Consider the following 25,148-nt stretch of genomic DNA (forward strand, 5'->3'; position numbering starts at 1 on the left):
TGCATGCAACTGCAGCTTCCCTTCTTACCTCGGCTTGTCCACTTTACAGCCTACCAGCACCTAAATACCTCAGCACCCTTCTTGACCTCCCAGTTCTCTCTCCTCCGGACAGAAGGGATCTATGGTCCTAGAGATAGATTCCTCCTTTTAGACCCCTCGGGGCCCTTGGAAAGAGCCCAACCAGCCATTTTCCCAGGCTGGGCTGGGCTGGGCTTGAGGTGGTGGTGTGGTGGGGGTAGCCGCCAAGCCTGAGGTTTGGCAGCTTTCTGTCCTTTTCCTATTAAACAGATATGCAGATGAATGCCTTTGGGCATCAGTAGCACAGAAGGCTTTAGAAACAAGACTGAAACCCGGAGAAAACTTTCTCCATGCACCTTGAAAAAAAATCTCAGAGCCAGCTCCCTCCTACCTACTGTTGCTGCCCACACCCCCCAAAAAACTTTTCCCATGACTCACACGTGGCAGCTTGTGCACTTCTTTTATTATTAAATATAAAAGCAGCTTCCTATTTTTTAAATAGATATTTAAATGACCTTATATAAAATAATTCACCACTTCCAAGTATAAAAAAATGCAGTCTCACAGTTTGTGAGGCAGTGCTCCCTCCGGGCTTTCTCAGAGGAGAGAAGGGGTTCCTATGCACACAGGGGAGGTTCCGCAGATCCACAGGTGGATTTGGGGCTCCCCCTGCTCCGATGTAACCAGGCACCCACAAAGAGCTTCTTGCAATGGGTTGGATTTGCTCTTGTCTTTAATAATATATGTTTAGGGTGGAGGAGTAGGAGAATGCCTTTTTGTTTATTTGTGTTTTTCCTTCTATTTTAAAATATGTATTTTCTAGCGTGGAAATAGTCTGTAACTAGAAGGCTAAGTAAGCCCCACACGAGAAAGTCTCCAGTGTCCTTCCCCTGCTGTCTCAGGACAGGGCTGGTGGAGTCTACAGAGCACTCCCTTCCAAGATCCATGGCCTGAAAGATTATTGACCCAGTCGCCAGGGAAGGCAGGAAAGGGGGACACAGCAGCATAAAGAGACCAAGGGGCAAGTGAGAGCCCTGTCACCACAGACAAGTCTAGCCCAAGAAACAGAGGGCATCAGAGTGAGTTGGAAGTAAACAACCCATTTTTTGACCTTTCCCTAGACCTGGTTTGCTTGGCTAGAGATGACACAGGGACAGGTAGGTGAGACTGGGAGGGTATCCTTCCCTACCTGGGTCAGATCTGGAGAACAAAGGCTAAAAGAGGGTGGGGCTGGAGCCAAGCATGTGGGGCTGGAGCATGGAGCTCAGTCCCCAGAGCTCATGACAGGACAATCTGCTCAGCTCCAGGTTTTAGACAACCGGAAGGAGGCTGGCTGAGGGGCTGGAGTATAGAGATCAACTTCAAGCTTAGGGGTACACACATATCTTCAAGACCCATTCTCATTCATGGCTCTGCCTGTGGCCTTTGTCTCTGCCTCCCCTTCCTCTCTCCCTTCCACTAGTCACTTCCCTCCTGGGAATGTCAAAGTGCAAGTTGCAGAAACCTGGACAAGGAACACAGCCTAAAGACCAGCTCTGACTGGCAGCCCAGGCAGTTCTCCCACAGCTTCACCCTGGACAATCAAAGGCTGAGGCAGGGGAAGGTCGGGGCTCAGGGGCTCCCTCAGTCAACATGTGAGGCCAGCTCAGTGCAAGAAGCCGAGGAGAGGCTGAAGGAAGTGGGAGAACATTCGGACGGATGGTCGCTTAGGGATGGATGGGACAGGCTGTTCAGCAGGCAGGTTCAGTATTCACAGTGCAATGGCTTCCTTCATGAGGGGTGCCTCTGCTGGGCAAAAGAACTCTAGCAGGGGCTATGGGCAGGAAAAGATGAGGCTAGAGCTCAGTCTTCCTCTTGGCATCATGAACCAGGTCAGACAGGTCCTGAGGGCAGGGCTGGTCTCCCTCCTTCCTGGCTATCAGCAGAGGGCACTTAGGCAAGTTGAGGGTGTAGACCCCTTTAAGCTGTCGGCACAAGCAGCCAAAGGCCGCCTCCTCCTCCCGTCTTTTGGGCTGCGTGCCTTTATGCCTTTATGGGAAATCGGGCAGATGCTGTCCCACCCTTTGAATGTCAGGCTCTCTTCTTGGGAAACAGGTCCCTGCCTGTCCATGTTGGGATTCCTTGGCACCAGTTGGGTCTTCTGGGCACAGGGCTCTTCTGCTCCTTCTCATCTGTCCTGGTCTCCCATGGGCCATACAGGCTAGTGGGTCCCTTGCCAGGTTCTGGTTTTGAGGGGAGGGAGCAGCCCCTAAGGGAAAGGGTCCTGAGCTGTCGAGCTGCCCTTCCTCCAATGCAGGGAGCCTCCAGGGCCCACAATAAATAGTGGCAGTGTGTGGGGGGCATCCTCCAGCCCTCTCTCTTTAGATGAGAGTCTAAGGATGAGGATGGAAAGACCCCATCAAAGCTGCTTTCATCCAGTCTCGGTAGGCAGGAGCTCTGGTAGTGGCAGGCCACATTCCCAGGAAGATGACAGGAGAGGGTAGTGGCGGACATTCCCATAATGTCTCCTTCCATAAAGAGATAGTCCTCTGTGCCCAGCTGTAGGGGAAAGAAGGGAAGAAGGCTGGTCAGCAGGGTGAGTGTGGGGAGGGTTGCTAAGGACATAGTTGGGGGAGGTGTGGCATTCCTGTGGGTTGTTGGCTGGCTTCAGGCAAGACTTCCTCTGGTCATTTCCCTGTCCCTCTAGGCGACCCCAGACACCACAGAGACACCAGGCAGCTTTGCCTGGCAGCAGTCCAAGCCTTTGGACAGACTGGCCTCACCTCCTACCTCTCCTCCTAGGGGAGTAGTGACCACAAAATGAGGGACTAAGACTGGGGGAGGTCGAGGCCAAGGGAGAGAGGGCATATTGCTCAAGCAGATGGGAGCAGGGAACAAGCTCTTGAATGTCCCTACTAGGCTACTCCTCAGGTAAGGCCATCTCAGTAGTCTTAGACCAGTGACCTAAGGTGATCTCTACCAACTGTAGCAAAGAATTTTCCAGAGCCCCCTCCATACCATTCCTTAGAGGGGGTTTTCACAGAATACATTTAGGCAAAGGCAACTAAATAGAAAGGGCTCAGGCTTGAGGGGCAGAGGGTAGAGACAATGCCAGGAAAAGGGAGGGCTTGCCCTGTCAACAGGCATGCTCACCCTGAGTAGCCTAACCTCCTCTGAGATGGGATGAGAGACTTGCCTCTTGTCATCCATGGGAGCCAGGGCTCTGCCCTCTCCCCCACCCCACCCCTATCTTTGTCCCCTTGCTCAGAATCCTCAGAACTCTTTGTTCCATAGCAGAAATCCCCTGGACTCCAGCCAACAATTTGACTTTGGACCCTGTGTGGTGCCTCCCCAGTAATGTCCATAGCCCCACTGGTCAAGCCTGTGATGGGTAAGGAAGGAAGATGAGACCTACAGCCTTTGGCCCCCAGCCTATTCCCATGCTTTGGATAGGAAACAAGAAGGAACTATAAACTGGACATGAGCCATGCTGGTACAGCCAGGCCACAGGCTCTGGCAGGGCCCATGGGGGAAGAAGGCCCCAGAGGGCATGCTCTGGCCTCTGACCCAACTCCCAGCTTCCTGGGGCCGAGAGCCTGAGTTTTCTGCAGCTTAGTCTCTATGTTCTTCCCTTACTCCCCACTTCTGTGTGTCCCACTCATCTCCTGTCAGAGTATTGGTCAAGCAGGACACAGGCACTCAGTTCCCATAGGCTCCTTGGTCCTGGAATGGGTATCAATTTAGATCTGAGCTGAAAGAGTGAAATCTTGAAATCCTTAGGTGAGGAACTTGGGCAGGTCTGAGAGTTAGGAGGCATGGAAAGGACAATTGGGTACAGAGAAACCAGGGCCGAGGGCAGGGTCATACAGGTGGCAGGGAGGAGGAAAACTGGTGGCCCTTGGTAAGGTGACACAGCATTGAGTCCCAAAGTCCCCAGCAACCTTTACTCTCTGATTCAGTTCAGAGGAGCTCTGTGTCTTTCTTGCAGCTGTTCCAATGAGCCAACTAATTCATTTCACCCATCTCCACCCACACTACTGCAGAGTGGGTCCCCAGGATTCTAGATATGGGTTGCTGATTGCTTTAATCCAAATAATCTGCCTGGTTCTGAGCATCTGTGAGATTTCCTCTGTCTGGGGAAGGGGCTTAGACACATCATCCTACACAGTTTGCTTACATGCAGCAAGGGGTATGACTGGAAATTTCAGCGGATCACACAGCTAGTTTGCCATCCAGTCAGTCAGCAAATCAACTAAGCACTTTACCAGCTAGTTAGCCAATCAGCTCATCAGTCAAGAACTAGTCAGTTAAGTAGTTACCAGCTAGTTGGCCAAGTAGTGAGTTAGCCAACTAGCTGGTAAGATGAGTTGATTAGTTGGCTGGTTAATTGGTCAGTCAGAAGGCTGGTCAGTTAGAGAAATCTGGCCAGGGTTAGTTGGTGATTCAGACCTAAAACCAGCGACCAACATTTACTACGTTTTTGACAAGGATGGAGGGGGCACTGTCTGTACTAGAATCCTGGATTGAAAATGAAGTGCAGAAAAAAAAAAATAGAAGATAGTTCCTGCCCTCTAGGGGCTTACAATCTTCTTAGTAGTGCAAAATTTACATATACATATAAAATATGATTCAAAATACATAAAACAACATCCAAATGTGTGCAGATTGATATAGCATTAGCCATATACAACAGAGCAGAAGGGGTATGAATTAAAAGATCAACCAGAGGGATGTGGAATATTTCAGGAAGGGGAGGCTTCTGGATAGGCTGGTGTGGGTAGGCATAGAGGGGAAGAATACAGGTCACATCTCCACCAATACTGTGGGCAAGGACAACAAAAGACACACATCAGTGTGCAGGGGACCCAACCAGGAGTTATAAAGTGACCAAATTAGGAGCTAGAACACTTTCAGTAGGCTCAGGGCATGGGCAGAAAAACAACAAGGAGTTTTAACAAAGGTGAGCATCAACTACACTTTGGCTAAAAGAGTTAAGTATCCAAGTATGAGGGTATGGGATGGCGAATGTCCGCTGGACAGAGGCTCATGGGAAATAGAAGTGGGGTTTTTAATAGACTACAAGCTCAACATATGACAATATATGATGCAGCTGTTAAAACTAATGTGATCTTAATCTGCATGAGTAGAAGAGTACTGTCCAGATCAAGGAAGGCAACCGTCCTACTGTACTCTGAGCTGGTCAGACAACATCTGGAGTACTGTGTCCAGGGCTGGGCGCCACATTTTCAGAGGGACATTGACAAACGAGTGTGTCCAGGATGGTGAGGGGTCTGAAAACCATATCATATAAGGAATGTTTGAGGGGCTTGGCCACACTTAACACAGAGAATTCTAAAAGGGGACATGAATAGCTGACTTTAAATGTCAGGTCTCAGGAGAAGATGAGAGAGGACTGGGCGGGGAAGGGGAGAAGGGAAGGCAGCTTTGCTCACGTAAGGAAGGAATTCCCCCAGTGTTGTGTGTTGTGACCCCAGTGTTATGCGTAGTTGAGCAGATTGGCATGCAGAAAACTTGCCTGGAACTGGGAGTATGTGTGTGCAGGAAGCTGGCTGACTCCCTGTGGGGGATGCAGAGTAGCTCTTTCAGGCTGGGACACTGGGTCAAATGACCTCTTGACAGCTCTCCCAAGACTAAATTTCTATGGCACCATGATCCTAAATCAGGGAGGCACCAATAACCTTGGCTTGGCAGCAGGACCAGATAAGGCACAGTTTGGCAAGAAGAGGATGCTGAGGAGGTCAGGGCTCAGCACCAAGCTGGAAATGCTTGTATTTGAAGGGGGCTGGCAGCCATGCAGAGGCTAATGAAAATTCTCCAGGGTGGTAAAGACCTTGTAAAAGTCTCATTAGAGGAGGAGGAATGTGGTTGCTTTGGGATCAGATGTAGCAACAGCAAGAATAGAAGCATAACGCAGAGGTTGCAGTAACTGGTCTCTGCAGGGGAGGGTATTCAGGAGCAAGGGGAGACCTGAGGCCTGGAAGAGAGGGACCTAGCTAGACCTGATGATGAATGAATGGGCCTGGGAGTGGGACAGAGGAGAGGAAGCTGAAATGTGTGGGCCTCCAGGGAGTTAGGTGGTTTCTACAACAGGGGTGGGTACCTGGAGATAGTTCTTTTTAAGGGATAGAGAGATATCAAAATCAGAACCTTACCTTAGAATCCTTTCTACACTGGCAGTTCCACCTGTCTGTCCTCATCCTGGGTCAGGGAGCTGCAGGCAGAACACAGGGCTGACATAAGACTTCAGCAGGAGCATGGAACCGAGGGGACCTCCTAGATTATCCCCAACCCTGCACAGGGGTTCCATCTCTGTGAGATTTAGAAGACCCAGAACTGCCCAGCTCTAGGAAGAAATCAGGAGAAAGCTCCACTGTCATGGGAAGAAGAGAGGCTCTTCTTTCTTGGTACCCACCCTGCTCTGCAGCTTTATTTTCTTAGGGCAAGGGGGAGAAGCCTCTGTTTCAATCTAAAGGGGAAGCAGGTCCCAAGGCAGACATCCAGTGACTCCCATATCCCCACTCCAACTGCTCACCTGCCCTCTGGTCGCCCCACAGAAGAATCCAGTATCTGAGGGTCTCGATGGCTCTGAGAACAAGAAAGATTTATCTCACTGAGGTGCTGGCATACCTCTAAGCATCACTAAAACAGTTGCAAGATTTCCTCCCACTGCCTCAAAGCATGCCCAGCTGAGGGAGATTCCCGAGCCTCTGAGGATGGGTGCTCCTTCTCCTGTCCCCTCCCATGTAGAATACCACCTAATGAGCCCTCAAGCTCCCAGAACAGCATCCCTCCCCCTTCCTCCCCTCTCCCACTTGGTTGTTTAAGAATATTCTCTCTCTCTCCCTTTCTCCCTCTCCCCCTCATTTTTTCAAGACGGGGTTTCTTTGCGTAAAAACCCTGGCTACGCTGGCACTCTGTAGATCATGCAACCTTGAACTCACAGAGATCCACCTGCCTCTGCCTCTGCATCCTGAGTTCCCAGCCAAGAATTCCCTTTTCTACACTATTCTGTTCTCATCCTTTCTCAATGATCTCAAGGAGGCTGGAGACCTCTCAAATTTATGTATTTATGTATGTATGTATGTATGTATGCACATATGTACTTATGTATGTATATATGTAGGTATGTACTGGACAGAATCTCTCTATGTAGCTCTGGCTAGCCTAGAACTCATCCTTTCTCAATGATCTCCAGGAGGCTGGAGATCTCATAAATTAATTAATTAATTAATTTCTCAGACAGGATCTCTCTATGTAGCTTTGGCTAGCCTAGAACCTGCTTTGCCGACCAGTAGATCAGAGGCCTGCCTGTACCTCTGGATTGCTAAGGTTAAATGCACACCACCAAACCTGGCAACTCCTGATTCTTAAAGCCACGCTCCATCACTACCTTCTACCCTTCGGCCTGTCATCCCCACCTTCCAGCAACTGCACAACCTCTTGGAACCTGGTTTGTCTCCAGCCTCCTTGTACCCTACCCAGCCTTTGTTCTGCCCTTGTAGGATGTCCTCCCCTCCTGGGGTTCTCCTTACCCTCCGCTTCCACCTGTAGAACAGGAGGCCCCCGACAGCCAGCAAGACTAGGATGATGCCCGGCACCAGCAGGTGGAAGACAGACTCAGGGATCTGAGGGTCAGAGGATCCCTCATGCTGTTCCACATGGCCTGTGTCAGTCAAAGGAATGGAATTAAAACGGGCCACAGGCCTGGCTGCCCCCTCATTTGCTGGTCCTCCTTCCAGCTCTGCGGGGCTCCTTCGATCCCTGGTACTTCTCTTGCTCTTGAGCTCCCCAAGGGGCAGCACAATGCCCCAAGAGTGGCTTTTGGGAAGCAGTAACTGAGCAAAGGGGGTGGCTGAGTTGCTGACTCGTTGGGGATTCAGTGTCGCAGTATGGGGAGAGCGTGGCTCCTGATGGTCTCCAGGCAGCTTAGATGAACCATCCGTCTTCTCAGGAGTATTATTCTGTGTCTGGCCAGTGGGTCTCATAGGGTTCACCTCTGTCAACGGCATGTCTGTTATATCTGCTGGCTGTTGGTCCTCTGTTGATTTAGGGAATGGAGATGCTGGGAAGGCCCTGGATCTGTCAGTCTCTGCCTGGATGCTGCCCCCTACAGGCTTGGAGGGGGAAAACTTCACTTCCTGGGTCAAAAATCCCTCACTACCCTCTCCAGAAGCTTCTAGGACCCAGTTAGTGCCCAGTGAAGATTCAAGAATGTCTTCCACCCCAGGGATGGGGCCCCCCGCAGAAGGATGAGGTTGTGAGTCCTCAGTGAGTCTGTTCCCGTGGTTTGGTTGCTCTGTTGACTGGAGGGTCTGGCAGGTACTCCTGGGTGGTCGCTGCTTGGCACTGCCTGGGTCCTCTATGCGAAGGGGAAGTTCACTGGGCAAGAGGGAGCTGCCCTCTGTCCTCTGAGAATCATCCCAAGCCAAGCCAGCCAGAGGGGCCATGGAGGGGGCGGGGGACTGGTGAGGGGAGGCAGAGGCCGGGTCACTGCTAGGGGTGGCTTTAGGGTACAGGCAGTTGCAATCAGGCTTGGTCACCACATCTGAAAGAACCACAGAGAGGGGGAGAGAGAAAGATGGGGAGGAGATAGAGTCACCAGCCTCCAGCACAGCTCCCCCCAGAGAGGCTAAGGGGGGGGGCGGGTAAGGCCCTGGGGAAGGCGTCCCTCTTCTAACACAGCCCTGGGGCTGGGGAGAGGGCAGGACAGTAATAAACGCTCATGACACAGAACTCAGGCAGGAGGGATCAATATGCAGGGTATCATGGACTCAGAACCAAAAGCAAGGTACAGACAAACAGAGCAGGGCTCAGGCAGGGTGAGGAGGACCACAGGACAGTGCACTGGGGCTCTAGCCAGAGGCCAAGCCAGGGGTTAGCAGCACCCAGGCCAGGGGGCCGAGCAATAGCTCCTGGATTAACATAAGACACTCAGAGCCTCCAAGACACAGGTTTCATGCACAGCCAGGAGTGGAACCGCCACAGCCACTGCCACAGGCAGGACCAGGCCAGGGCTGGGAAGCAGCCAAAGTTCAGGGTTTTGGAATTGAAGCCCTAAGGCTGGACTTGGCTGTTGTCCGGTTGCAGGACCTCAGCCCCTGCCTTGGGGACTGAGGCCGAATGCAGGACACACGTGGCACAGGATGCAGAGACGAGTACACGCAGAGTGCACAGGTAGAGAGAGTTTGAATGACGTTCAGACTTCAAATCCAGCCTTGTCCCTTGAGGGGACATCCAAGGCATCCCGGGGACTTCTGGAGCCAGGTTATCCTGGTGTTTTGCAGCAGAGCTCCTGGAGCAAGGACCCTGATTGCCAGATGGAGCACCTGCTCTTTCCACGGAATCCCCATTTATTCAGCCAGCCTGCAAAGCCCAGGCGGGAAGCCACCATGCCTACATGGTTTTTTGAGAAAGGGCCCCTTACCCTTCACTACCATCACAGCCACCAGCAGGGGCCTTCTTGATACTGCCACATGAAGTTTGGCAGTGAGACAGTACATGCAGGCATAAGTCAGTATACATGCACACACATGTCAGCAGAGACATGTGCCCAGGACTTTAAGGTACATGAAGCCACACAAGTACACAAAACACAGAAACACACTTAGCACCCAGGCTGCCTCTGGGATTCCCCTAGCCCCACATCTCACCTTGCACACACCCTCCCTGTGATTGGCCCCTTCTGTGCTTACCTCGGCTAGAGCACTTAGCAAAGCTGTTGTTGCAGTTCTTGCTAAAAATCTTCCAGTCCTTTTCAAGGAGATTCTTCGTTGCATTAAAGAAATTCTTGATCTTCTCCAGCAACTGGAGAGGAGTCTCATGGAAAGTTCGGACACAGGCCTGGAGGAGAGTGGAGCCCCCTTTGGTAAGCATGAACATGGGCCTCCTCACTGTTATTTCTGTCAAATTCTCTTGGGTTTTCTCACATGCATTTTCTTTCCCCCTTTTGTTTCCTCCCTCACATCTTCTCTGCTTCACAGCAGCATCAGTCTTGAGGTTGAGAGATGCATCATTTAGTCAGAGATCCGTCTAACACATGTTCAAGTGCCAGGTATATGACAGTTTATCTGGGCATCATGCAGTGAACAAAAAAGAAGTGGTTCCTGACCAAGCTGGCCACTGAACCCAGCAGACACTACCACTAAACACATTGTTACAAGTCACAGTGACTCCCAAGAGAGTGTCCTGAACCGTCTGAATGTGTGTAACAAATGGGCCCTAAATAAGGGCCCAGGGAGAAGATCTCCGAAGGAACAGCTAAAAGATGAGCGAGGGAAGAGAAGGAAGTGGGGCCAGAGATGATATAAGATGCAAGGGCCCCGAGGCAGGAAAGCAGGAGACAGCAGAAGATTGAAAGAAGCCTGGGGTGGCTACAGCTCTGCCATGTGGGAAGGCAGTGGTGAGGGATGCAGCTGGAAAGAGCTCTGCCAAGGCCAAGAACATGTTGACTCTGCCAGGAACTTGTAATCCACAGAGCCAACAGGAAACTGAAAACCTGCTGGGGAGGTGGCCTGTGGTATAAGACATGTACTTTAGGAAAATCATCTTGGTACGGTGTAGAGAGCAGACCTGGGGAGACCAGAGGAGGTGAGGTCCTTAGCCGGTGCGGCATTTAGGAGGAGATACCGAGGATGCCCTGGCCTGCCTGCTGAGTGTGGGGCTTCTCCTCTGCGTTGGGCCCAGGTGCTCACACTCACACCCTCTGCAGCTCTGAGAAGCCATGCCCTCCTGGGTTCTTCCCTCCTCACCAGCTGCTCCTTCAGGCTCTGTGCCTGAGCTCCTTCTGAATCCTGTAGTGCCTCGGGGGTTCTGTTCTGGGTCCACTTCCCCTTCCACAGCAAGCTATGCCATGTGTGTTACAGCCTATTTCCAGAATGCCAACTTTCCCCCTTAAAGCTGAGCTATTCTGAGAAGAAGAGTAGGTTTTCCATGGCTACTGTAGCTCCCTTGGTTACATCACTGCATCTCTCTGGCCCATCCATAGCAGGTTTATAAACAGTTACTAGACAAATACATGACTGAAATGACCCAGGCTTGGGTTCATTGCTCAGCAGCTAGGTGAGAGACAAATGACCGGCTTTATGTGGATTCATCTCCTTGTTTGTGCTGTTAGAGCAACAGCACCCCAGCCTCTCCCAGGAGCTGTTAAGTCAGGCAACTGTCTCTGTCCTGCACGTGTCTTTATAAAGCTGTTTCCCTCAAACCTAGCCTTATGTGCTGTAAAAGAAACCAGGCATCCTCACCTAGAACCCCGAGACCCAAGCTTTCTCCGCATGGAGGGGCCTGCTGGTTCAGGAGCGCATAATACTTTTCTGAGCAGTATGGCTGGACTCGGCTCCTTGGCTTACACTCTGTCCTCCCCCTGAGCCACCTCTCAGCATGCACTGAGTGAATAGTAGTCATCGGCCCAGGAGAAACTGAGGAGCTTCTATCTCAGCCATTGATGGGGCAGTTTCTTAAAATTCAGATTCCAGGGCTCGCTTATGGGCCCAGGAAAGTAGAATCCATAATGGTGTATGCTGGGACTCTGCATTTTAAATAAGCTCTCCAGGTGAATCGATGCCTAGTAAAGAGCCAGCCTTTCCTCAGCCATACAGCCACTCCAGAACACCTGATTTCCTGTCCCCTTTGGAGCGAAGTTCCTCTACTTTGTGGTCTCTATTTCCTCTCTATCTGTCTCCAACAGCAATCTCCATGCTGCTGAGTCAGACGGACCAACGGACGCTGTCTTACTTGACTTCTCAGCCTCCTTCCATTTGGAAGCTCTGCCCTCTCCATGTTTTTCTCCTATCTCAGGCTGTGTTTCATTCAGGATCCTGGATCCTGTTGTCTTCTCACCGAGGTGAGAAGGGTGGTCAGGGCTGTGCAGTTCTGTGGCTCTACAAACAGCGTCTGTATGTCCAGCACTCACAATCATGAGCCTCTCCTGCACTGTCTGATGCACCTCACACCAAACTGAGCTCTTCCCTCAAACCCACTCTGCCTGTGGTCATCCTTATTTTGACGTCAGTGAGAACTCCAGGGACTCAAGATGAAAGCATCCTGACTCACCCTTTCCCTTTCTACCAGGAAGCATCAAGTCCTACTTGTCTGGAGGGATCATGCCCACTCACCTCCATTTTCCCTGTTCGCCTCTGATTCAACTCACCACAATACCCAGCTTGGCTGAGCCTCCCACTGGCCCCCTGCCCTTCATTCCTGCTCTCCACAGCCTCCTCACCACCAGATAGCCTTCCATCATATTTGGCATCGTGTCATTCACTAGCTTATGGTGGCATCTTTCAAATTTAAGACAAAAAGCCCACCTCTTTGATACCAGGAATGAATGGTGTGCTTCCTGACTTTGCCCCCTCCTGTCTCCACCCCATGTCTGGGCCATACTGACCCCCTTTGAGTTTCTGAATGCAAACCTTTCTGGTTACCCTAGGGCTTAAGCGTAGTGCTCTTCACTCCAGAATATTTCTCCATCCATGGCTCTTACTGCTCTTCCTCATGCTGGAGGGCCAGTTAAAGTTTTCTTGCTTAGAAGCTGCCTTTGTCTCTTCCCCTCTGCATCCTCATTACTCTAGCTCCTCACCGCACTTCAGAGTCTTGGGTTCGGGTTCCTCTCACTGTCACTCAGGACTCCCTTCACCTGCTCTACGCTTCTCCAATGCTATCAGCACCATCATCCATTCGAGTCCTTGCTCAGTTTAGCTGCCTCAGCACCCCTCCTCTCTTCATGATTGTGGGGATTTTTGCCTTTTTTTTTTTTTTTTAAATCACAGCTCATTCCTGGTGTCCAGAACAGCACTTGATATACAGTGGTCACTCAGTAAGGTTTTGCTGAATGGATGAAGAGCCCCTCTGATTATATGTACAGGTGTCATCATTTAACAGCTGCCTGCCTTGCTTGACTCTAAGCCCTGTAAGGGTGGGAAGAGGAATTTCTTGCTCCAAGGATATCCTCAGGGTCCAGCACTGTGCTTTCTGTTTAATGAATGCTTGATGAAGGTGGATGGAGTAAAGAAATGAATGGGCAAGGCAAGTTAGTAAGGTTCAGGCAAGCATATGAGGCCTCCCTCTGCCCCTTCCCTGGTACTCCAGCCCCAGAGTCACCCTACCTTGTTCTGCTCCTCAGAGTCCTTGGTAAAGCAGCTGTTCAGGTTACTAGAGAGTTCCTGGAGCCTCTCAGTGGCGTTGGCATTGGGGGTGTTGTCTTTAAAGCGCATGGTCTCATCGATTATGTCTTGTACCAGAAAAAAAGCCTTCTTTAGGTAGCAAACGGGATCATCCTGGAATACAGGAGCCAGGAGGTTAGCACTTGGCCATGGTGGCCTGGGAAGCCAGACAGTCACACCCTAGGCAGATGGAGGGCTGTAGCCTGCTGTCCTGTACTCTTGAGGAGGGGACACAGCACCCTGGTGATGGGGATGGTGATACCCTTGGCCTGGCTTTTATTCTCTTTCTTTAAATCAACCATAACTGAGAGTTGAGCTGGTGTGAAGGAAAGGTGGATTCTGATTAGAGAGAGCTTTGGATTTCTGAAATGCAGCTTTAGTCAGGAGACACACAGGGGAGGATGGGTTTCAGCCTTGCTGCCCCTTAGCGCACTCCCCCCCTCTTACAGCTTGCTTCCACAAAAGTTTTTTTTTCCCCATATGGCCCCTTCAAATCCTCCAAAATATAAAAATACTGAGGACTACCTCATTGTCAAAAGTGTACCTTGGGTTTTGTCTCCAAGGACACAGCAGTTGGTTCAAAGACAGAAACTGCTTTTATCTCTGTATCTCTAGTGCCTGATCCAGTAAATAGGTGCCATGGTGCAGGTAAAGGAGCAAGAGAATGGATGGATGAAACCCTGAGACTGTGTAAGCTGTGGCATGTCCACAGAGGTGCATGGATCAGAGACGAAAGGAATTCTGGGTAGACTGACTGTTGTCTTGAGGCTAGAAGGTAAGGGGGTGGTGGCCCAGGGATTGGCGGGACACATGGAAAGTGATGGAAAGACATCACAAAGAACTGATGCAGAAATGAGGAGCAGGATGCAGCAGAGGAGGGAGATGAACTTAGGGTGTGGTGGGTACTGCAGACGTGGAACTGGACTGTGCTTTCTCCTGGAGCCATAGGGTTCCTGACAGGTAAGGAGAAATAGGTGAAGGCTTTGGTGTTTCAGAGGGCTCCCCCTAGTGGTAAGATGAAGAGTGCCCTAGAGTCAGAGAAGTCAAGAAGCCCCTGAAAATTTCCAAGGGACCGGGGAGGATAGACGGACAGCACCCTAAGGTGCAGGGAGGCAGTATTGGCTGCACTGGGTAGCTGGTCAGTTAGGGATGGGGTAGAAAGTCAGGCTAGACTGCCTTCCTGTCTCTGACCAGTGGTTTGGAGGATATGTGATCTAAAAAATAAAGCACATTTTTATTTTACAAGTTATAACATTCTTGAGTTCAAATTAGGCCTCTATCACTTAACTAAGTATGCTCCTTAATCTCTGCATGGGCAACAAGCAATATTTGTGGACCTCAGAATGGTACTGTTAGGATTAACTGGGGGATGTGCCTAGCATTTAGCAAGTGCCTGATTTATGCCAGGTCAAAGTAAGGAAACAAGCGCAGGATTTATAAGCTCTGGACCCTGCCCAGCCCTGCAGGCTGGAACTTGACACTTGAGCATCCAGGGACTCTCATATCTTCATCATGTCTGCTCTAGGTTTTCTGCTGCCTTCATGCTGTTCATGCCACCACAGGGTGGGCTGTGAGCATTCACTTAAGCACTCAGGGCCTTACAAACACTTGCTACTCACCAGCTGTTCCTGGTCTACAAATTCAAAGGCAATCTGGCATGAAGTCTCCATTTGGCTGTCGATCTGTGAGATAGAACAGGCCAGCGGTTACATGGTTCCTACAGGTCAGCTCAGCTTCAGGATGGGGACCCAGGTTGGGGGGTGAAGGATGTTTTAACCTTACCTCCCTAAAACATTGCCAAAATGACAGAGCCACAGCTAGGGGAAGAACTGTGCCCAAAGGACTTAAAAGCAGACAGACAAACACTTTGACCTATGAAATCACACAGTCTAGTCTGTATAAGGAAGAATTATCTCTAGGAAAATATAGGATGTAACCTTTTCTGGAAGGTGGTAAGCACTCTATCATAAAAAGCCTCAACGAGAGGCTGGCCAAGCTCTGGGGAGTCTGGGTCTCTAGCCCCTGCCTCTCTGGAATAGTGTTCTAGTCCTCAGAGACCACGATGACACTCATGGACATCTATGTCTGCTATGGAAGCTGCATGCAAAGAGAGGGCTGTTAAGAAGGGAGATTGGGAGGCTCAGCTCCAGGGCCCAAGTTCAGGGCTCTGCAGATGGCCTTACCCACTGGTGCCCCACCCTGCCGAGCTTGTGGAAAGATGATAAATTCTTTAGTGAGAGGAGCAGAAGCCATGACAACAACTGGATCCTGCCTAGCTTAGAAGACATTTAGAATTGTTGATGATTCCGTTAAGCCTATTAGAATGGGATCTGGGTTCCTTCCCAGACCAGAGGAGCAGGGTACCCGAACCTTAGGGGTAACGGTCAGGGGAGTGAAGGCAGAGGTGGGGAGTTAGGCTGGAGCCTCCCATCTAAGTTTGGGTGGGGCCCTGGTGCCAGGCTGTCAGGGGATCTGGCTATCTAGGAGCGGGATGAACCATCTGGACCCAGCAGGCAGACCGGGCTGACTTCCCAAAGGAGACATTGTCTGAGTCAGAGCAGGGTAAGGAGCCTTTTAGAATCCATAGTGGATATTTCTGGGCTACCATTAACTCGGGCAACCGTTAGAAGCCCACCCTATTCACTACAGGGGACCCGGACTAAGGGGTTGGGAGGACCTAAACTCTCTACCTCAGGAAGATCAATGAGACAAGTACCAGGATAGCCATTATCCAGTTAACTATTTTCTGTAAGCCCTCTCTTTGACTCTGCCTTCTGGCTGCTGCCTCAGTTTCCTCCGTGAGGAGAAGGCTTGGTCTCATACTTACCAACTGCTGCAGGACCTGCAGGTGTCCATTCCCAATCATGTGGCTACAGTGTTCCGACACCTCCTTGGCAACACTCCTGCTCACGAGGAGACAGACCAGCAGCAGCCGGGAGCCCAGCCATGTCTATAACAGAAGGGAGTCATGTCTTCCCAGCATTTCCTCTCCGTAGCTGCCCCTATGTCCCACTAAGGGCAAAAAAAGCAAAGCCCCATTCCCATAATGCAGCACTCCCCAGTTAGATTCTTATCAGCCAGGGCACCATCTCACTCTTCCCTTGATAATAACTCAAATGCCATCTTCTCCAAAAACTCTCCTCAGGTTAACCCCAGGCAGCTCAGCAATACAGAGAACTTTAAAAGGCAAGTTTAAAATACTTATTATTTTTGTTTCGTGTTTATGAATGTTTTGCCTGCTTGCATGGACACACTCTATGTGTTTGCCTCTTGGAATCCCCTGGCCCCAGAGGTATGAATGGTTGTGAACCACCATCTGGGTTCTGGGATTTGAACCTAGATCCACTGCAAGAGCAACAAGTGTTTTTAAATGATAAGCTACCTTTCCGGCTTACAGAGAACATCTAATGATAATAACTAGTGGTGTGCGAACCTTTATAAGTTTTAGTGACTGAGAGACTCAAGGGTAATATTTTCTGTCCTTTTAACACTGAGACAAAGTTTGTGGTCAGACAGTAGCTTTCAGATTGCAAGCCAGAAACATTCACTACCCCTGGCACCTATCTTCCTTTCCACCTGGTTCCACAGGCCTGGTTCTCCAGGGGGAAATACCAGGACCAAACACTGGGAACTCAGCTCAAGTGGGAGGCCTTCTGTAGCCTTGCATTTCGAGAAGAGTCCAGCTGACTAATCAAAGCTGTGTCTCCCTTCTGGCATCTGCCTATCTGAGACCCATCGGGCCCTTCATCCAGTCAGCAAGCTCTTGCCACAGCAAGAAAGTTGTCTCCCTTTCATCAACACCCACCTGGCCCAGTAGCTGCTCATCCCTAGAGTAACAGGTCTGGCTCCTGACACCTGACGAGATCTTTCCGCCTTCCTTCCTCCTCTACCCTAAAATCCTCCCGTCCCTTTGGGCTCCACTAGGGTATCCCAGGAGATGCCAGCTGGGGCAGAGGGGCTCTTGGGCTTTCTTTCTCTCCCTGGCCCGAGGCTGCCATTCTGAGCATTCTGGCTGTGGATACCCCCCAATTCAGGGAAGTGCTGGCAGGGTGGAGTGATGGCTGGCACCTTCTTGGATCTGGGCTCTACCCCAATAGTCCAGATGATGAGACAAATGCTGTAAACAGGAGCGCATTGGAAAAACACAGGCTATGAAGCAGTCCATAACAACACTGGGTTACATCTAAAAGCCCAAAGCCAGTGGAGGGAAGAGGGACCACATTGAGGCCTTAAAGGGTGGAAGTTGCTGATGGGCGTTAAGGCACAGGGTTGGCCAATGCCATTACATACAGGACCTGTTAAGGTCCTTGCCTGACCACGGGGGTGGGGATGGGAGAGAGAGAGAGAGAGAGAGAGAGAGAGAGAGAGAGAGAGAGAGAGAGAGAGAGAGCACTCAGCCAGCTATGGGTTGATAAACTGCTTTGGGCATGGTTGGGCAATTGGAAAGTTAGCCCTGAGTGGGAGTGGCAGCCCGGATCTCCAGAATCCCAGGCTCAGAACCTGTTAAAGGAAATGACTGTGCAGAAGATAACTCTGGCCCAGGCTCCCGGGAGTGGAGACATTCAGAAATACCTCAATCTGGGAACTTCAAGCCATTGATGTTTGAAGATAGCAAGGTAAAGACATTACTTCAGGGCTACCTGGCTTTTGGTGGCATTTCAAGCATGCACAGAAATAATGCACAGCCGCTGGCTCCGAAGATGACCAAAGGGGGCCACTCCTGGATCTGGATCTGTAACCCCAGTGCTACCAGCTACCATAGACAGGGATACAGATGGACACCCAAGGGTTAACACTCTAGCTTGCATCTGGCTGGACAGGCTCTTCCTGGCTTGCTTCTTCCTCCCACCCACTGCCTTAGCCTCTGACTATGAGAGCAGTCCTGGAAGGAAACTGCTGCAGGCTCAGAGCACTTCAAGACATCAATTCCATTTCCCAGTCAGTAAAGTCTGCAGAGACCTGGCCTGACTGCCTGACTGAATCCTCCAACTCAGCTTGTCTAATTCTGGCCTCCTGTCTTTCCTCTTGTTTCCCATTCTAGTCTTTCTTTTCTTTTCTTTTCTCTTCTTTCTTTATGCCTGTTGCGTATGGGATAACTCTTCATCCCTTCCCCTCCTCCTAAGCCCATCTTGTGCCTCTCGATGAGCCCTCCCTCCCTGTGGATCTGCTTTTCTCTCCTCCCAGACACCTGCAACCCTCTCCTCTGCCCATCACAAGTTCTGTTCCTGCCCTCTAGGTTTTCCCTCTCATTCTCCCCTGAAGCAGGCACACTTGCTGTTGATCGAAAGTACAATCTTTTGCTCTGTAAGAGCCACAGTATCATCTGCTGCCACTACTGGGGACCCTTCTGAGCAGGCAGCTCTGAACTCTCCTTGCACTTTCCTCAGTCAGCGGCAGAGCCCAGAATAGCCCCATCTCATTGAACCAAATTCTTCAAGAAAACGTTCGGGTCCAGTTCCCCTCAAAGAGCCACCCAAGTCCCTAACAGCTCCTGCACATCCATTGAACAAGTAGCAACATGCCCATCTCTCTCTCTCTTTTTTTTCCTGCCAACAGGTTGCTCAGCACAGGTCCTGGCATAAAGCTGAGTGACCCTGAGTTTTCCCTACCCAGAAGGCCCACTCCCAATTGGGGCCTAAAATCATATGCAATAGCCAAAGAAAGATGTCTAGTGGGGATGATGCCACACTCGGAACCTGGAGACCTGGTTGACCATCCTGGCAGACACTGGGCCTGTACCAATTGCTGTGACACTCCCATCCCCCATCTCTCTCTCTCCTGCGTGTGGGTAGCTCAGTGTTCTCCTCCGTGCAATGGGATGAGCAGCCTTCACTTTACCTCGCAAAGCGCTGCAGCCCCAGAAGCAGCTCTTGAAACACCGCGGGGCCTCAGCCCTAGAGTAGAAGCAGTAAGGAAGCCAGAACCCAGGGCCAGGAGGCCTGGGCAGCTGGCGAGAAGCGGCTGTCCGCTCCAAGGGGCCACGCCGAGCCGCCTGCTGCTTTGCTGCAGAGCTCCTGCCCCAGCCCGGCCCGGGCCCCGCGCGCCACGGTTGCAGCTTACCGAAGAAGGGCAGCGCCCCGCGGCGCCCCGCGCGGTCATACGGGCAGCTGGGTCCCGGCACGGCGTGTTGGCCGCCCTGGTTCGCTCGCTCCCTTGCTCGCTAGTGGCTGGAGAGCCTGCGCCCCGGTCGAGGGCCACGCCGCTGTCCTGGGATGCAGAGAGCCGCAGCGACACCGAGAGCACCGAGGCAAACTTTCACTTTCCCCTGGCCGAGCTTCGCTGGCCAGCCCTCGGCACAGCCTTTTAAGCGGGCGGGCTGGCGGGGCATGTGGTTTATGGGAAATCACCCTGGCCCTCCGCCAGACACACACAGACACACACACACAAACACACTCACAGGCACTGACACATACTACACCCCAGAGGCCCACGGAGCCGCCGACTCCCTTCCCCCAAGCGGGCCGCCCGGTCGTCCCCGCTAGCTCTCTTCCCAGTCGCTCTGTGGCTGTGCAAGCTCCGCAGCCTTTAGCAAAGTAACCGGGGCTCCACCGCCCTCCCCCTCCTTTCTCGAGCTCTGGACAAGACACTGCCTTTCCCTCTGTGCTCGCCACTCTTGTCAATCTCGTGTGATTGTTCTCGGTCTAATGCTGGCCCCTAGGGACTTTCCCTCTAGGCCCGAAAATCCACAAATCTGAGCAGGAAACCGACAGAGAACATTTAACAGGACTTGAATGGGGATGTACCAGCTACAGAAGACCAACGCCTCTCTGCTGCAGCTCCATTCAACTCCCTCATGGAGCCCAGGGCTTTGCAGGTTGGCTTGCTCCCTCCTATGCATTGTTCAAAGAATCTGCTAAACTTCCGATCCCGATCCCCTGGCTGTAGGGAAAAGTGGGGAGCAATCCAGCTACCTGGCTAGAAGAGGAGGGACCCAGTCCTGTGACAACTAGCTGGGCGATTCTGTACTCGGTGCCAGGAGACACTTCAGGTGCTTGACCTGAAAGAGTTGGCTGGTCCCCTGCTCCTGGGCTGCCAAACCCAGGTTATGTGGAAAGGTTGGTGTTCCTGGGCCCTAGATTTCCCCCAACTCTGTTGGAAATACATTGTGTGTGTGTGTGTGTGTGTGTGTGTGTGTGTGTGTGTGTGTACATACAGTCACATTTTGTCCTTTCATGAGAATGGATCTAAACCTATCAAGGGGAGCCTTTTAATTATATTGCCAACATCAGGATCTTTTTCTTCCTTCCATTCATCCTGATTCATTGTGCTTCAATCCCTCCATGCCCAGATGAGTGGCCAGGTCTCAAAGACGCACCTTTTGTCACTTATCCTCCATGTCCCTTGCTCTACCTATCCCTGAGCAAGTGTCACTCATATTCCTTTGCTCAGGCGGCTTCCTCTGACATGAAGGGTTCCTTTCCCCCATCCATCTTAGGGTGAATGTCTCACCTTTTAAGGTTATAATCACATCTTATCCCTTCCTCTTGCAAAGCCTTCTGGGATGCTTCTGGCTGATAGATCCTTTTTTCTGTGTTCCCACTGGACTCAACCCATTCCTCCCAGTTAAGTTGGCACTCATTCATTCTCTACATTGTTTTCCTGGTGGTTCTCAATTTGTGTGTGGCAACCTCTTTGGGGGTTGCGTATCAGATATCCTGCATATCATATGTTTTACATTATGATTCATAACGGTAGCAAAATTACACTTATGAAGTAGCAATGGAGTAATTTTATGGCTGGGGATCACCACAGCATGAAGAACTGTATTAAAGGGGCTCAGCATTGAGAGGGTTTAGAACCACTGTATCCTGGTGATAAGTGATTACATTTGACCTGCACTCTGAGCCGGAATGCTTCCTCCTGGTGGCACCCCACTTCACTTACCTCTGAACAGCCATAGCACATAATAGGAATTAAGTTAACTGGGCAGATTGAATGGATAAGTCACTTGACAGATATTCACTGCTAACTCCAGGCCAGGCCCCTTCTGGACCCCGGAGGTGTAACAATGAACATGATAATATGACCCACTACTCATTTGTGAGCCAGTAGAACCTGAGGGGTTGGGGTAGTGACTGGGATTCAGGGCTTCTTAGAGGAATGCAGAGACAGCACTTAGCCAGAGACATGACTAAGGCTTACTTCCTTCTTTGGTGGAATATTCTTTATTGTGGTCTGGAACAATAAAGATCTAACCATATCTCTTAAGACAAAAAGCAAGAGGAAACCATGTAAGCAAGATAAGCCTGCAGAGTAGCTGAGAAAAAGATCACACTTTACTGGTCCCATCCTCCTTTACAAACTGGTTTCTGCCCAGGCTCATGTAGCTTGGAGTTAGAGCTAAACTGAGTCTGGAAGAGTACAAGCATCTTCTACATCAGCACAAGGACATGCTCAGCCATCCATCACATAAGTGCAAAGCTTGGAACCCTCTTCCAATCCTACTGAAGCCCGCCACATACTAGGGTTTACCTGAACCCAGCACTTACAAGCTTTCTGCCCTTGACAGCTCTGCCCAGTCATTAGCTGTGTGGCCCGCTACTCATTTGTGAGCCACGAGATGCTATGGATGGACATATATTTGCCCTCAAAGTCTATAAAACGAAGCCAATGATTTCCCTTCCATCAACTTGTTGGGCAAACTAAAGCAATTGTGTATGGAGTCAGAGGAGAACTAGTGGGAATTGGGTCTCTCCTTCCATGCAGGTCCCAGGGGTTGAACTCTGGCTATCAGGCTGGTAGCAGACATCTTTAACCACCAACCATCTCACCAGCTTCCATTTTATTATTTTCATTCTGTATTCTCTAATCCCTGACACAACAGTGGTGGGGTGGACTTAGGAATGTCAGTGCCAGAATGTCAGTGTCAGTCCCACCTTGACCACTCACTTGCTGGGTAACTTTAGGCAAATCCTTTCTCTTCTTCTTTCCTCATTTGCCCAAAGGCAAATCTCTATCCATGTGGCACTGCAGAGAAATCAACAAGACCATCCATAACTGGGCTTCCACAAGTGGGACTTGTAGCTTATTTGTGTTACTTTAAAATAAAGCAGTGTACTTCTGGTGACTAACCATGCTTTACCTCATGCACAAGGGTGATGATGTGTTTAAAGTGGCTGCTCCAAGTACTCTCCTCTGACCACGCAAAGGGACTGATTCTGGTATCCTCCCCTGCCTGATGCTCCAGAGTCTTGACTGAGTTTCAGGGTCCTGTGAATCCACACAGGCCAGTGCAAGCCCTTCCACGAAAGGGAAGTGATGGAATCATAAAATTAAAACCTTTTTAAATCCTTGTACTGCTTTAGATGAGGAAATGGAGACCCAGACAGGCTAAGCCACCTCTTCCAGAATCCTACAAGAATGATGGGAGTCTGGGATGGGGACACTGAGAGTCAAGTCTGGAATGAGAGGACCCTGGGCTCCATATGATCCATCAGATCATCTGCAGTCTTCCATGCTGACTACTGGGAGCGTCATGTCCGGAGCCGGGCCCCGGGGGAAGGCAGAGCAGAAGTTGGCGCTGTGTGCGATTTGGGGTTCCAGGGATTTCCAGATTGCAGCATCACCAAGGAGACAGCACTCAGCTGACCCTGGGGAAGGGCAGAGGGATTTTGGGAGAGATCCTCCTTGATAGAACAATAAACCAAGGCAAGGGTGAGTGAAATGAGAGAAATTAAGATGGGTGGCAGGAAATGGGAGGAAACCTCATTTGTAGATTGTTCTGAAATGATTTGTCAGGCAACTTCCTCTGAAGATCTTTCTAGCAAATTGACTGTTATCACACAGGGTGCTCCCCCCACTGCAGTGTATCTCTTCTTTTTTCCACCCTTGTCTTTCCTTGTCCTCCTCTTTTCTACAAAAGTGGGTCCATGGAAGTAAATCAGGATAGGTACTACAGCCTGGGGTTGTAGAATGCTGTTCTGAATCTCAGTGTTCTTGGCACAAAGGTCAGAATGTGTTAGATGCCCCCCCACACACACATACACATACACACCAGATTAACCAGGTCTCCATGTGATCTCTGGTACTGCCCACTGCCCTTTAAATTGCATCTGCAAAGCAGACATAATGGAAGGACCCCTCAGGACCCAGTTTCTCCATCATTTAAATGGGAATGGTAGCTTCTAACCTTCTGGTGCTTAGGGCTACAGTAGACTTTGGATTTAAAAGTTACAAAGTGCCAGTAGTTGATATTTGGAGAAGCTACCAACGTTTCCCTAGCCCATCTCTCCCCCTTGTGAGGACGCCAGCCTTTTCCCTTGTTCCTGTCATTACCAAAAGACTTGCTGGCTTCCAGGCTCATGGTGTAGGAGGCTTGCCCTCGGAGGGCAGGCTTTTTCCTCTGCTAGGAGGCCTGTCTCCTCACCAGCCCAGCTGTTTCTCCAGGCTCCAGGAGTAATCTGGATGAATCTAACCCAAAATTAAGATGCAGTTTATTTACAGTTCAATTTTGTCTTTTTTAAAATTTGTTTTGTTTTGTTTTTTGAGACAGGGTTTCTCTGTGTAGCCCTGGCTGTCCTAGAATTCACTCTGTAGACCAGGCTGGCTTCGAACTTAGAAATCCCCCTGCCTCTGCCTCCCAAGTGCTGGGATTAAAGGCATGGGCCATCACTGCCCAGCTTCAATTTTGTCTTATGCAGTGCCCTCCACAGAGTTTAAAGTCAAAATCCCCGACAGAGGAACTTTCCTGAGAGTTTCCAACCTTCTTTGGAAAAAGAGGATCACTAAGAGGAAGGCATGTCTGTTGTTGTCTAGGCCATGCACCAAGCTTGCTTCATATCCTTGGTCTTGTGTGGTTTCGGAGCAAATGAAGCAGAGAATTACCTGGAACGAGGACATGAGGAACTTGTCCGCTAGTGCAATAAACATTTCTGAGTGCCTGCCGAGTGCTGGCCTCTGCTTCTTCATGGTCAGGTGAATTGTATGTCTTTCCTGCTCACCGGGGCAGATATGTCAAGGGACAATTTAACAAGAGACAGTGATGGTGAAGAAATGTCCCAGCACCCAAAGTCACCCAATGCAACCAGAAGTCCTCAACAGGGCAGAGAATTGGAAGAGTTCAAGTCAGAGGCAGCCAGAGGGCACAGATAGCTCTGTTTTTATGTCATATGATTTCCTTGCCTTGGTTCTTCTAGGCTGTTTTGCTTAGTGTTAAGTAGAAGAATCAAGAGGAGAGTGAGGACCAGAAGATACACGCTGGGGTTGCCCCCTTCAAGTACTAAGAGATTCTAACCCACTTATCTTTTTGGTTTCCCAGGCCAGTCAGCCCTAGGACCTTCAGCCAGCTGAAAATTCTCTTTTCAGTTTGCTAGTGCTGGCCCTCTCTCCCCTGGGAAAAAGAAATGTCATAACACTCCTCTGAGGTGAAATATGGCAAGGAAGACCATTAGCTACGCATCAGCATGCCTGAGTTAAAATCTCCCCCCATGCTAGCTCTGTGCATGATCCTGTTTCCCCATTTATACAATAAGGATACCCAATAGCACCTTCCTTACAAAGCTGTTATGAGGCCGGGCGGTGGTGGGGCACACCTTTAATCCCAGCACTTGGGAGGCAGAGGCAGGTGGATTTCTGAGTTCAAGGCCAGCCTGGTCTATGGAGTGAGTTCCAGGACAGCCAGGGCTACACAGAAAATCCCTGTCTTGAAAAGACCACAAACAAACAAACAAACAAAACAAAACAAAAAACAAACCAAACCAAACCAACCAACCAAACAAACAAAAAAAACAAAGCTGTTAAGAAGAGCAGTTGAGTTTTCTGCACAATGCCCATCATCACTGGACCACAGTAGGTCCAGTGAGGCAGAGCTATCATTATTGAAGGATTGCTGAGGCTAAAAGGGTATGATGTCTGCTGTTCAAGCAGGGCCACCCCTACTTCCCTAAAGGAAGGATTCTAGAGAGGTTCCACTATGGCCTCTTCAACCAAGGAATACTGGGGAAGAGATTATGTGGCCAGGACAAGGTGTAG

At 50.4% G+C, this 25,148-nt stretch overlaps 2 protein-coding genes across 5 annotated transcripts in view; one reads left to right on the forward strand and one right to left on the reverse strand.

Annotated features, from left to right (window-relative positions):
• Eps8l3 (EPS8 like 3) overlaps positions 1-25,148 on the forward strand; it is a 201,485-nt gene that overhangs the window by 44,152 nt on the left and 132,185 nt on the right. The window lies entirely within an intron of this gene.
• On the reverse strand, positions 474-19,678 carry Csf1 (colony stimulating factor 1). Of its 3 annotated transcripts, none has more exons than XM_031375142.1 (9): positions 19,239-19,678; positions 16,006-16,128; positions 14,798-14,860; positions 13,122-13,292; positions 9,711-9,858; positions 7,551-7,681; positions 6,551-6,603; positions 6,171-6,229; positions 474-2,556 (listed from the first exon to the last, which is right to left on the reverse strand). In XM_031375142.1, the coding sequence occupies exons 1-8, from the start codon at positions 19,275-19,277 to the stop codon at positions 6,184-6,186; spliced, it is 774 nt and encodes a 257-aa protein (XP_031231002.1). In that variant the 5' UTR covers positions 19,278-19,678; the 3' UTR covers positions 474-2,556; positions 6,171-6,183. The 3 variants fall into 3 exon arrangements, with proteins under 3 accessions (XP_031231002.1, XP_031230999.1, XP_031231000.1); XM_031375139.1 differs by having other exon boundaries at positions 7,551-8,563; positions 19,239-19,677; XM_031375140.1 differs by lacking the exon at positions 474-2,556 and adding an exon at positions 4,653-5,288 and having other exon boundaries at positions 7,551-8,563; positions 19,239-19,677.

The sequence above is a fragment of the Mastomys coucha genome, unplaced genomic scaffold, assembly GCF_008632895.1.
Source record: "Mastomys coucha isolate ucsf_1 unplaced genomic scaffold, UCSF_Mcou_1 pScaffold16, whole genome shotgun sequence".
In the NCBI taxonomy this organism is placed as follows: Eukaryota; Metazoa; Chordata; class Mammalia; order Rodentia; family Muridae; genus Mastomys; species Mastomys coucha.